Source organism: Anoplopoma fimbria, chromosome 10, assembly GCF_027596085.1.
Source record: "Anoplopoma fimbria isolate UVic2021 breed Golden Eagle Sablefish chromosome 10, Afim_UVic_2022, whole genome shotgun sequence".
Taxonomy (NCBI): domain Eukaryota; kingdom Metazoa; phylum Chordata; class Actinopteri; order Perciformes; family Anoplopomatidae; genus Anoplopoma; species Anoplopoma fimbria.
Window position 1 is genome coordinate 12,144,494 of NC_072458.1, and position 13,176 is coordinate 12,157,669.

Sequence of the window (13,176 nt, forward strand, 5' to 3'; positions counted from 1 at the left end):
GAATCAGCAACACAAATAAACCGACATGTTCATTACACATTTCCAAAAAAGCTATTAAAAAAGGCTGTATCTCTTCAGGAAACTTTAGAATGCAAAATTCCCTGAGCCAAGCTTGTGTTAACTTTTACAGAGAAGCAATAGAAAGTATAAAAGGATGGATCTACAGCAGGTGATTAAAACTACCCATAATAAGATAAGATAAGATAAGATAATCCTTTATTAGTCCCGCAGCGGGGAAATTTGCAGGCTTACAGCAGCGTAGAGTAAAGTGCACACAAGAGACATAGTAGAAGAAGACAAGATGAAAAAAAAAAAAAAAGTATTATAAATAAGCAATAAAAAAAAACCCAGTAGAAAAACAACAATAACTGAAATATTATATTTACAGACAGAAAAAAAAATACTATTTTAACTATTTTAACTTTTTTAACTATTATTGCACAGTGTAATGTGTAATGTATTGCACAGGTTTTTATTGTCATTGGTACCCATCTACCAAGTATCAGTGACATTGATGACAAGAGGTGCCTGCAAAGGATATTAAAAGACAATACCTACCATCCACAACCAGTTCACCCTGCTGCCTTCTGGCAAGAAGATACAAAAGTATCAGCTGCCATACAACCAGACTTCAAAACAGTTTCTTCCCTCTGGATGCGAGACTCCTAAATTCATTCTGCATACTCCACCATATAACATAGTTTAGCATTTTATGTATTTTTATGGAGCAAACTTAGACTACAATCTGGATTCTGTTGCGCAACCCTGTTTTACAGAGAAAATAAACTATAACCCTGGACCTTAAGGGGGACAACTTTGGATAGGAACATGTGACTTTTCGATTACAGAACAGCCTCTCTAACCAAACTGCCAAGTGACTTGTTGACCCCTAAAAAATGCATTCTCATAATGAGCATTTACAAAAATAGATGTCAGCTACAATGGTCCAGCTTCTTGCTATTCGAGTCACGAGGAGGGGGTGAATAGAAATGAAGCAGTTGTGTCTGTTTCTTCTTCTCTGGGCCTTTGAGGCGCTCTCTGGTCAAGTGGCTTGTTAAAAGGCAAGGCCGAGCTGGCTTGCTCACCGGGGGCATGGCTGAATAAGAACGTGCTCTTATAAAGGCGGTGAGCATCATCCGACAGTCTACTTGAGGGGAATGAAGGATGGAAGGAGCCGGCAGAAATGAGAGAAAACATTCAATATGAAGGCTCGAAAGGATTGGCGCATCAACGTGTTTACAAGTGAAGTAGAAAGATGTTACTCACCACCTGAGTGGGCTTGAGTGATTCTCCGTCAAAGCGTGTGAGACTAGAGCCGTCTTCTGGGAACCCATCACAGTCCTCCAGCTCCTGAGAGTTACAAGGGGGCTTGTCCCCGTCAGGGTTGCCATTCTGGATAAAAAAGGGGGAGCAGGAAAACAAGACAAGAGGCCATGGTTACACTTGTTTTGCATTTATTAACATGTAAAAAGGCTTGATTTGCACTGCGGGCCTCGAGTGGACCCAGATGATACTAACGAAGGGGCAGGGCGAGACAGGATGTGGCTAAAAATGCAGTCGTACATGAGACTGAGGGCGACTCAGGTGACCCGGCTGTGACGATGTGTACAAGACATCAGACAGAGAAGGGCTCAGAGGAGCTGAAGAGGGAGAGGACAGAGAGGAGAGGCCTCAGGGGGGGATGCCAAAAGCTAGAAGAATGGACTTAAATAAGAAATGTCTGTCAGGTCACAATAAACTCCCCTAAGAAAACAGACCCAAGCAGACACTGTGCTTCATGAAACGTTTTATGTTTGAGTAATACTTTCAAACACATACTTCTGATTGATTTAACACCCCAGTGATTCAACAAGACATTCTGCAATAGGGCTGGTTGCCATGACAAAAATAAATTCAGAAAATTTCAAGAAATGGAATACATCATCTGAAACCTGAGGATTAATTTGACATCAGTTCTTCTAGTCATGAATCCGGAAAAAAATGAGGAATTCATTAATTAATAAAAGTGAAACTATGAAAGTGTAAAAGCGCTTAGAAAACTCCCAAGAGTCTGGACAGGGTGGGGGTCCACCGTAAAGTTTGCCGTATTTTGATGTATGGGAGGCAACTTTTGTTTTTTTTTTTTTTTTTTCATGATGGCACAGATAAAATACTTTTTTAGTTAAAAGCATGAGCCTACCAAGTCTTCTGAGGTGAGGAACGTCAGTCTCTCGTGGATGAGGGCAGCTTGCTCGTCGCTCATCATGTACTCTCCTCTCTTGTCCCCCGTCACCAGCTCCGACCACAGCGGCCCCTCACTGCGCTTCTGCAGGGTCACCTCCAGGCTGAGGACACATTCACATGAGCATAAAAAATACAATAAAATAAAAAAAAAAAAATAAAAATAAAAATAAAAATAAAAAAAAATAAAAATAAAAACAAAAACCATGTCCATGTCTCATTCAAAGTGCTGACGTTAAATGTGTCATATATACAGTGGGGCAAAAAAGTATTTAGTCAGCCACCAATTGTGCAAGTTCTCCCACTTAAAAAGATGAGAGACGCCTGTAATTTTCATCATAGGTACACTTCAACTATGAGAGACAGAATGGGGGAAATAATCCAGGAAATCACATTGTAGGATTTTTAATGAATTAATTGGTAAATTCCTCGGTAAAATAAGTATTTGGTCACCTACAAACAAGCAAGATTTCTGGCTCTCACAGACCTGTAACTTCTTCTTTAAGAGGCTCCTCTGTCCTCCACTCGTTACCTGTATTAATGGCACCTGTTTGAACTTGTTATCAGTATAAAAGACACCTGTCCACAACCTCAAACAGTCACACTCCAAACTCCACTATGGCCAAGACCAAAGAGCTGTCAAAGGACACCAGAAACAAAATTGTAGACCTGCACCAGGCTGGGAAGACTGAATCTGCAATAGGTAAGCAGCTTGGTGTGAAGAAATCAACTGTGGGAGCAATTATTAGAAAATGGAAGACATACAAGACCACTGATAATCTCCCTCGATCTGGGGCTCCACGCAAGATCTCACCCCGTGGGGCCAAAATGATCACAAGAACGGTGAACAAAAATCCCAGAACCACACGGGGGGACCTAGTGAATGACCTGCAGAGAGCTGGGACCAAAGTAACAAAGGCTACCATCAGTAACACACTACGCCGCCAGGGACTCAAATCCTGCAGTGCCAGACGTGTCCCCCTGCTTAAGCCAGTACATGTCCAGGCCCGTCTGAAGTTTGCTAGAGAGCATTTGGATGATCCAGAAGAAGATTGGGAGAATGTCATATGGTCAGATGAAACCAAAATAGAACTTTTTGGTAAAAACTCAACTCGTCGTGTTTGGAGGAGAAAGAATGCCGAGTTGCATCCAAAGAACACCATACCTACTGTGAAGCATGGGGGTGGAAACATCATGCTTTGGGGCTGTTTTTCTGCAAGGGGACCAGGACGACTGATCCGTGTAAAGGAAAGAATGAATGGGGCCATGTATCGTGAGATTTTGAGTGAAAACCTCCTTCCATCAGCAAGGGCATTGAAGATGAAACGTGGCTGGGTCTTTCAGCATGACAATGATCCCAAACACACCGCCCGGGCAACGAAGGAGTGGCTTCGTAAGAAGCATTTCAAGGTCCTGGAGTGGCCTAGCCAGTCTCCAGATCTCAACCCCATAGAAAATCTGTGGAGGGAGTTGAAAGTCCGTGTTGCCCAGCGACAGCCCCAAAACATCACTGCTCTAGAGGAGATCTGCATGGAGGAATGGGCCAAAATACCAGCAACAGTGTGTGAAAAGCTTGTGAAGACTTACAGAAAACGTTTGACCTCTGTCATTGCCAACAAAGGGTATATAACAAAGTATTGAGATGAACTTTTGTTATTGACCATAATACTTATTTTCCACCATAATTTGCAAATGTATTCTTTAAAAATCAGACAATGTGATTTTCAGGAATTTTTTTCTCATTTTGTCTCTCATAGTTTAGGTATACCTATGATGAAAATTACAGGCCTCTCTCATCTTTTTAAGTGGGAGAACTTGCACAATTGGTGGCTGACTAAATACTTTTTTGCCCCACTGTATGTAAATGAAAAAGCTGAAGTTTGCCAGACGTTAAGCGTCAGAAAGCTCACTTAGTGATTTGACAGAAACCAGAGGCTCTTGTAACTTCCACAGTTTCAGAAAATTGCCTGAGAGCATGATTTTTATGAACCACAGAGCAAACGGTGTACTTAGAATGAAAACAATGCAATCGACCAGTAAACATCCAATCAGGAGCCGTCTAGCGGGCTGAAACGCAGCTCTGATGAAAAAGGGTCAGAGGAGAACTTGAGGAGTTATCCAGGCTGACAATTATGTCCCTCAGTGGCAAGTGAGAGGTGTCTGCAGTTGCATCAGACTAAATCAAGAAAGAGAAAATACACCTGCAACTTTACAAGTAGAATTCTGTGCTTAGCCACATTTCTGTCTTTCAAACAAGTTTTTGTACTGACATATAAACTAAAGTCGTGACACATCAAAATAACTCCAATATCATTATCTGCCAAGATGATCACGGCCTTAGTTTGTGAAAAGATGGAGGTTTTACAGAAGGACACACACCTCTTGAATTTTTACTTAAAATGTTACTCAAGGATATTGTTATAGGCGGCCAAACAATGATTTGATTGAGAAAATGATACTCAGATTACTCTATTATAAAAAAGAAATTATAAATCACATTAATTGACACAGGTGACCTTCAAATGTTTTGTTTCCAAGGTATAAAAATCAAATAAATGCAGTAGTCAATTATTGTTTAAACATGGTTCATTTTGTCAAGTGGCTCTCACTTACATTCATTGCTGCCTACACAAACATTTAATTCATATGCTGCTCATCAGTTGCAGCTGTGGAATCTGTATAATATTTATTTTATTATGTCTTTCTACACATGAGATCTTGGTGCCGTTTCACTGGCAGCAGCACCATGAATTTAACACCAAAGCCTGTGTTCATTAACTCTCATTGTTTCAATAAATGATGGTAATAGAGATCTGTCTTTATGAATTCGAGCCAAATAATGAATTCATTAGAATAAAATCAGAATAACATTTTCTTTCTTTTCTTGTTTTACATGATAGGTTTGCATACGTGCATTTTTCCCAGAAATATTTAATCTCCCTGTGTTCGTCACAGGTTCTGAGTTTATTCAGTCAAAGTGCAATAATTGAAGTTTTCCATTAAGCAAGGAGAGCATAATGAACCACTGTCTGTTGGTGCTTTATCTTGTTTTCTAGTAATGAATGTATCATTTACTCTCCAATGCATTATGGTCCACTGAATAGGGCTGAATGTACCTTTGTAAGTGCGTCACGGTACAGCACATGTGCAAACTATTAGAAGTGAAGTGTGAAGTGAGAAAAATCAGAACACAAACTAAGTAATAATTACTTAAATGTATCCAAGTTAACAGTATGTTCTAGCGTCTTAATGATATTGAAATAATTTAATTTATGGCTTATACACCTTTTTTCCCTCATCTTCTATCTTCCTCTTTCTCTTTTCATCTTTGTTTAAAACATCTTGTGTTTAGAAAAGAGCCATAAAAATTGAGTTTATTCCTGTGATATGTAAACCAATAAATAACACAATCTGTCCTGGGTATAGAAGTCCAGATAAGGCTCTGCAATCTCAAAACACGGCATGTGAAGCATTTGCAGTCGACTGAGCTAAAAATGTGTTGAAATGAAAGCTTTCATCCTGTTGCTTAACTCAAACTTTTAAGGAGATGCTCCTTGTTGTGCTACATGTCGGACTCAAAATGGTCCAGGAACGTGTAGTTGAACCTTGGGAACTTGTTTATATTAGACCTGAATCCAGTATCAAATTATTTCAGTTTAGCTTTCAGCATTAGGAGGTAATCAAGTTATCAATAGCTCAAAAAAAGGTTATTATATTGTAACCCTGATTACAGGCGGGGCCCTCTACTGGACTTTATGGGTGCTAATCATCTCTTAATGACCTAAGAGATGTACTGAAAACACTTTGGGTTTCACTCCTACGAGCAGAAAATAGTATTTTTAAAGCATAAGAAAAGTGAACCTACTTGCTACTTCAACATGACACGTTGCTCTAAAGTTCCAGCCTCAATCTAAAAATGCAAACACTGCTTGAGATGCAAATATCATTCATAATAGATTGTGCTGCTGTATGTATTGAAAGTGGGTCTATATTATGGAAAGAGATATGGAAGAGACACAAAGGGCAGCTTCTTAATTCAGCTCTCTACAAAGGAAAGCAGGGTGGTGCTCAGCTGTCTGTCTACAAAGAGCATAATCCATTCGTATGGAAAAACATGTTCAATACAAACAATAGGAGTGTCTTCTTTTAGGTATTTACATTGTAGAAGGACATCCAGTCTGTGCACACACACACACGCACTCACTCATGCACGCACGCACGCACTTCTCCCAGCTAGATTTCCATCTAGGAAACAAATCAAACCCTCTATTTAATATTGGCTACCATAATGTAATTTGAGTGTCGATGGAAAACCAAAGTCAACAGCCAGTATGAAAGTGTTATTTTCTGAAATATTCACAGCTTAAAAGAGCATCTTGATGCACACAGCAGCACACCCAAATAGCATTCAAAGAGAAAGGGCCACTGTATGGAATTATCAACCACAAAGCGGCAGCGTGTCAGTACAATATACCTCTGATACGTAAGCAGGGAGAAGCTCAAATAATTCTCAATGAAAAAATAAATAAAAAGTGCTCGATAAAACACTCATGTCCGCCTCACAGCCTCCTATCTGAACAACATTATTCTTAGATTTTTTTCTTTCTGCACACAACGAGTAACAGACGCAGGCATGCTCTCTCAATCACACACACACACACACACACACACACACACACACACACACACACACACACACACACACACACACACACACACACACACACACACACACACACACACGCACACGCACACGCACACGCACACGCACACACACCTTTATAAGTATCAAGGATGATTGGATATCTAACAAACAGGCTATGTAACATGTTTTTACACTGAATGGAGCTTTGAAGGACTCATTGCAGAAACAGGAAATTGAGACTGGAGAGCTGATAGAGACACAAAGATGAAAGGTCTTAAAGTGGAGGATATGACTCAACTCATACTGACTACTGGATTAATAGATCAAGAAAACAAGAAAAATTGTTGTTAATGTTTAGAAAGAAAGGTCGCGTTTTCATGTTACATTTATCTTTTGATAAAAATCTAAAATTTAAATAATGATTGTCAATTCTTCCTGGTGCTATTCGAAAATGGTTTCGGATATCGATATTTTACAAGGTATTGCATAAAAGTTGGAGATTCCAGTGTCTTGACTGACACACTGATACGGGGGTATTGATTCACTGTAAGCTAGGCGATATATTGTGTTTAATCTAATTAAGGAAAACTGTCACAGAATAAAGAACACACTGCCAAATGAATTAAGTCAGAATAAAAGTTTACAGTTTTTATGCAATCAGGACAGTGAAATCTGCATTTGACTCCAACGTCATAGCAATACGTTTTGTGCAATCTGAGTCAATGTCTGCCATGTAAGCTAATAATTAAAACTTTCCTTCGACATTGAAGTAGTACGTCAACCCCAACAATCTCAGGGCAGAGCTTTTTTAATACCTCAACGACCTCTGCCAACGTTCCACTAAAGCAGGGGTCTCAAACTCAATTTGGCTTGGGGCCACTGCTGGTATTGTCGTCTCATAGGAGGGCCACTTCAACGTTCAAGCACTACAAGAAAGCGCAATATTTTTGAAAATTTACTTTTTTATTTCCATGTTTTTAATAACTTATTGAAACATTGCACTGAACCAACACATACAATCCCTGAATACATTTGTGCTTTATTCTATTTCTTGCCAGAGACCTGGCAGCGCTTCTGCTCACACAGCTGAGCAACATTTGCCCTGATCAAGGTTACAGTAGAAACTCTGAGTACAGCTTCAACATGGGCATCACTAAGTACTTGCATTTATTAAAGTTCATAGTCAAGAAAAGTTTTTCACACAGATACGTGCTTCCAAAAAGGCACATTACCCGACTGAACATTTTTGACAGCTCAGGGAAGGATGGAAGTAATTCTCTCATGAATTGTCCAGTCATGTCTGCTTTTCCCTGTGCCTCTCTGAATTTAGCTTTTAGATCGCTGTTGCACTGCAAGTCAATAAGTTCCATTTGCAACATACTTGGGACACTCTCCACATCAGCTGAGAAGGGGTCAGCAAACAGCTGGAAAGTGTCACAGCGTGCCTTGAAGTCAGCAAAACGCTGATCAAACTCCTGCAGAAGGTTTTCACTAGCACAGGCATATTCACCACCACTGAAGGCTGTGCCCTCCTCCACGAGAGACCTGCATGTTGTGAAATGGCTGAGATATTTTACAGAAAGCTGAGTTTTCCACAATTTCAGTTTAGCGGAGAAGGCTTTCACATTTTCATAAGCTGCAGTGATAAGCTGACCAGGGCCCTGGAGCTTCAGGTTAAGGATGTTCAGCTCCTGTGTTAAGTCCACTAGGAATGCAAGGTCCATAACCCACCCTGGATCATCAGGTTCAGGAACATCCATTCTGTCATCTTCCATGAATTTCTTCACTTCTGCTCTTAAGTCAGAAAATCTCTTCAGGACACTACTAAATGATGTACTTTTACTAAAGTAAAGTACATCACCATATGTTGTAAAAAGGCCCTGAACTGGCGGTGCTGTAAACTCCTGGACCTGATGTAACTGATACATCTCAGGACAACAGACATGACATGCTGCACAGTGCCTGTTGGTGTACGATGCAGTGCAGAACGACTGCTGGATCTGCATTTTCCTCTAACTTTCTTTGAACCAGCGCTACCAGTCGGTCATAGACGGGGCTCCATCCGTGGTAATGCCCACCAGTCTGTTCGCACAGCTCCTGGAATATATCCTTGGCTGTGGTGCGGCCGTGCATTGGACACAAACTCAGCAGCTCTTCTGCTTTATCGGGGACTGTTCCTGCCGACGGACAGGTGTCGGTATGTGACTGCAGACCACATTAGGCTACATTATTTTCTTACTTTTCTTTTATCTCGCCGCGTACGCATCACTTTGATTTATTTTGTCAGAGAGAGACATATATACGTATAATGTCCCGCTGGGCAGCAACTTAAAAAACTTTCTTTTGGAGGTGTTGTGAACGCAGCGCTGGGACGAATGTCCGCGTTTAATAGAAACGAGGCAGCCAGCCAGGCACGGAGAGAACTCTCCATGGCAACGCTGCTGTAACTCTCCATGGCAACGCTGCTGTAACTCTCCATGGCAACGCTGCTGTCACTGTCACTCATTGAGAATGTTTCTCTGCTTGCATCAAGCCCGGTCGATGTCCCGCCCCCGAGAGCCATATACCCCACCGTGATTGGTGGGTACTCGTTCAGCTCCGCACACAACACTGTAAAGTGCCATTCATATAAAACCCGCGGGCCGCACTAACATTAAACTTTCATATTAAGGTGGGGGCCACAAAATATCGTCTAGCGGGCCGCAATAGGCCCGCGGGCCGCGAGTTTGAGACCCCTGCACTAAAGGAACCGTCTGACCGGTCCAGTGTGAGAGGGTGAGTTGAGATGTATTCGCTTCAAGTCTAGAATTGACCCTGTCTCTTTTGCTTAGACCTCTCATCCCCGGGGTGATGTTTTATTCTCGTTTTATAACTGCAAGGTGAAACAATACAAGCACAGAAGGAGGGATGCAGCTAGACTATAGTAAGTGCAAGGGCAACATTAGTTCTAATAATCCTCCCTGGTTGAATCCTGTTTTCTCAGACATGTCGGTCAGTTTCAGGAGTTTCTCTAAGTTCTCCTTTTACTGATCAAATAGGTCCCTGGTTAAGGTCAGCAGTTCTCCTCCAGTTTGGAGGAGTTTGTCCCAGTCTCCCTATTCTGGGCGAGGTGACTCTTTCCCAACACTGTTGATTTAGTGTATGAGGCTTCTCAAATTGCTCTGGGCAAATTAACTGGGGCCAATTTGCCTAGAGAGACACACTACGGGGACACTGTGACCAGGGTCAGGGGGACACACACAACAAGGTGAAAATGTACAGAGGGATTGTTGCTCATGTTGTGATTCAGGAAATCATGAAATTATTAACCACTGAAAAGCAGCTGAATGCTTTCACATTTACTCTCTGGGCAGTGAAGAGATCAACCCTCCTTCATATTTGAAACTGTTTCAAGACCTGAATCTCTTTACAGTATAATTGGCCATATTGCTCTATTGATGAAAAAATATTTTACAATTCACCAGAAATGGACATAGGACTTAAGAAAGTGTGCTGTCATGTGTGAGTGGGACCTAAGACAACAACAGTACGTCATTGTACTTTTATAAAACCTTCAATTAAGTTGAAAAACATTACGATAGGAAGTGAAACTAGTCCGACTCAAGATCCAAGCTCACAACATGTGTCTGGAATGCCGCGTGAATACTGCACATAGTCACTATTCCACACATATGTGAGAGTTATGGTTTTTGATATGAGGTCCTGAACATGCAGGAGAATAAACAAGACGGTAGATGGAAACCGTTCCCCTCATTCAGAAGCAAGATTTTAAACTAGAATTACAGCCTCCACAAAGTCATGTTGTAGTTTACATCCGTCTGTCCAAAATGTCATCACTTCATCATTTTATCCTGTGAGAAATTGTCATAACTTGCATATGGATTCCTAGGTTGTGGCCAAAAAAGTATTTTGTGAGTGAACTTTGACCTCCAAATTCTAATCAGTTCATCCTTGAGTCATATAGTGCTTTCCAATACCCAAACTACCAAACTATTTAGTATGCCAAGAAATGGTTGAATATGTCCCAACCATAGACTTTATATTAGAAGTGGACGTAGTCATAGTGATGTCACCCATTGGTTTGTTGACGGCCGTTTGGAAGACTCGAGTTTTGCGATTTTGCCGTTGCGATCTTGGATTACGGCTGTCGCCATGTTGTTGTTTTTTGCAACGAATGAAGTTGCCATATTTGGAATGGGGAGGAGTAACGAAGAGAAGCTGTATACGGCTCTGGTAACAACGGCAACCTGTCAATCACAGTAAACCCACCACAAAGCATACACTGCTTTATGGCCTATTTTACTCGAAATGGGACCATCATTTACTAAATGAACATCATGCTGCCTGGGTGAATGAGTCAAATGAGGTATGCCAAAAATACCAGGATGTTTTAAAAATCTGTTCACATATTTCCGTATGCAAGTCAGCGTGCTTTTCTAGCTATTCTGACCCTCAATCCTTTGCTCAGCATATATACAAGCGAGTGGGTCAAAGTTCATGTTGCCATGTTATGAGAAAGTAGTGTGTCCCAACTGAAAGTCTACTGCATGCAACAGTACATACTTTGTAAGGTCAGCTGCAGCATGTACTAAAAATAAACAGAAACAGTATGCGATTTGGAACGCAGTTAAAGTGAACGTTTGTGCCAAATTTGAAGAACTTCGTTTGTGGTGTGGGGGCATAAAAAGCTGATACACTGCTGTAATGACGTACCATGAAGTTTCTGGGGTCGCGGCTGTTTGTGCTCCTGAGGATACTGAAATCAAAAGAACAATTCATAAACAACTCTGCACACCTTTTGTCATCCTTGATGATCCAGGCACTGGCCTCTGGGTCTACAGATGCGTGCAGCTGGCCCTCCAGTATCAAGGCGAAACCCTGAACCGCGAGCCTGATGCGGTCTGCCGTCAGCCTGAACAGCACCTCCTCTTTGGTGACACCCTCGGGCATGCGCACGCACACCGTGACGTCCTCCTCCGTCTGCTGCCAGAAGTAAATGGGATCTGGGAGAGAGAAACGTTATGGTGCTGTAGTTAATGACGCTCCTGTGCCGGTGTTTACAGTCATACATAAAACATTTGTCACAGTGCAGGAGTTGAGTGGAATTACTTCTGAATATTCAGCGACACTGCAGATGGAAGACTATTAAAATAAATGAATTATCATCTCACAAGGGGGACTACGAGGGCCGAGCTCACAGCAAAGCTATTAAGCCAGGTCTCCTGCACAGTTTGCCATTTTAACCTGCAGAAATGTCCTGTCAGACCTAAACTTCGTCCGATTTTGTTGTGGCACTTGCAGTAACTCACTTAAATCATTATTTCCAGATAACCACTGGCAGCTTGGCCAACAGCGGATTTAAGAGGTTTGACTCCTGTTTATTTTCTGTTGAGAATCATTCCTCAAAACCCTGTTAACAGATCTCAATTAAATTTAGTGCAACATTAGACCATCAGCCAGGGAACACATCAGCTGTGTTTGGAGTGGAGCCAAGCCAGCTGCTGATTCATGTTGTTTTTTAGGATTTCACAATATTACTATGTTAAATAAGGCTTTTTCTAATGTAACGCTGCTTCTTGATTAAAAAAATAAAAATCGGGCATATATATACTAAAGTCGTGGTAAAAAATTTTTTAAAAATCACAGGAAATATTTATTTTAATTCCGATCCAGATCCAGATTTTATACTTAATGTTCTAAAAATTCAAATGAACATTAAGCAGCACTGGAGAAGGCATGTTTTCTCAGAGTCAGACTCAGAAATGTTTTTTTGCCAAATACATTACACATACAAGGAATTTGCCTTGGTGTGTGACAATAGATAGAAGATTGTGTGACAATAGATAGAAGAAAATATACAATAAAATATGATAAACAAACAAACAAATTAAGAGGACGTTGAAACAAGCATATCTTACTATATAATTTTTTTCCTAAGTACTTTATAGTTGTGTATGTAATAGCTTGCATGTAATAAGTTACAGTTAATAGTGTTTTAAAACACAACACTGAATAAGTACATGCATCGGCACTCAACTACTTCCTTTTAACACCGCTTTTTTCACAAACATGACAGCCGCTTCTCTGATTCTTCTTAACAAGAAACAGATCTGATCTCACCAAATTGTGAAGAAGCCAGTTTGTCTGTTGCCTCTGACTCAGCACCTCCACTGGCCTGCGTCCATGCTGTGATCCATAACCAAATCATTTTATAAGTGTCAGTGACAACACCTTTACCGTGCTGTGTGCTATAAAGTCGTCACACAGAGATAGAGCGTTGCCTTCAAAATATTGATGGCGGTGGCGACAAT

General features: G+C 41.0%; 1 protein-coding gene across 1 annotated transcript in view; it reads right to left on the reverse strand.

The window, feature by feature from the left end:
- The window catches only part of nudcd1 (NudC domain containing 1), a 44,906-nt gene that overhangs the window by 14,802 nt on the left and 16,928 nt on the right, over positions 1-13,176 (reverse strand). The window contains exons 6-8 of the mRNA XM_054606290.1: positions 11,661-11,868; positions 2,180-2,324; positions 1,267-1,392 (exon numbers count right to left, since the gene is read on the reverse strand). Of these exons, the coding sequence (XP_054462265.1) occupies positions 1,267-1,392; positions 2,180-2,324; positions 11,661-11,868 (479 nt within the window). The remainder of the gene's footprint in view (positions 1-1,266; positions 1,393-2,179; positions 2,325-11,660; positions 11,869-13,176) is intronic.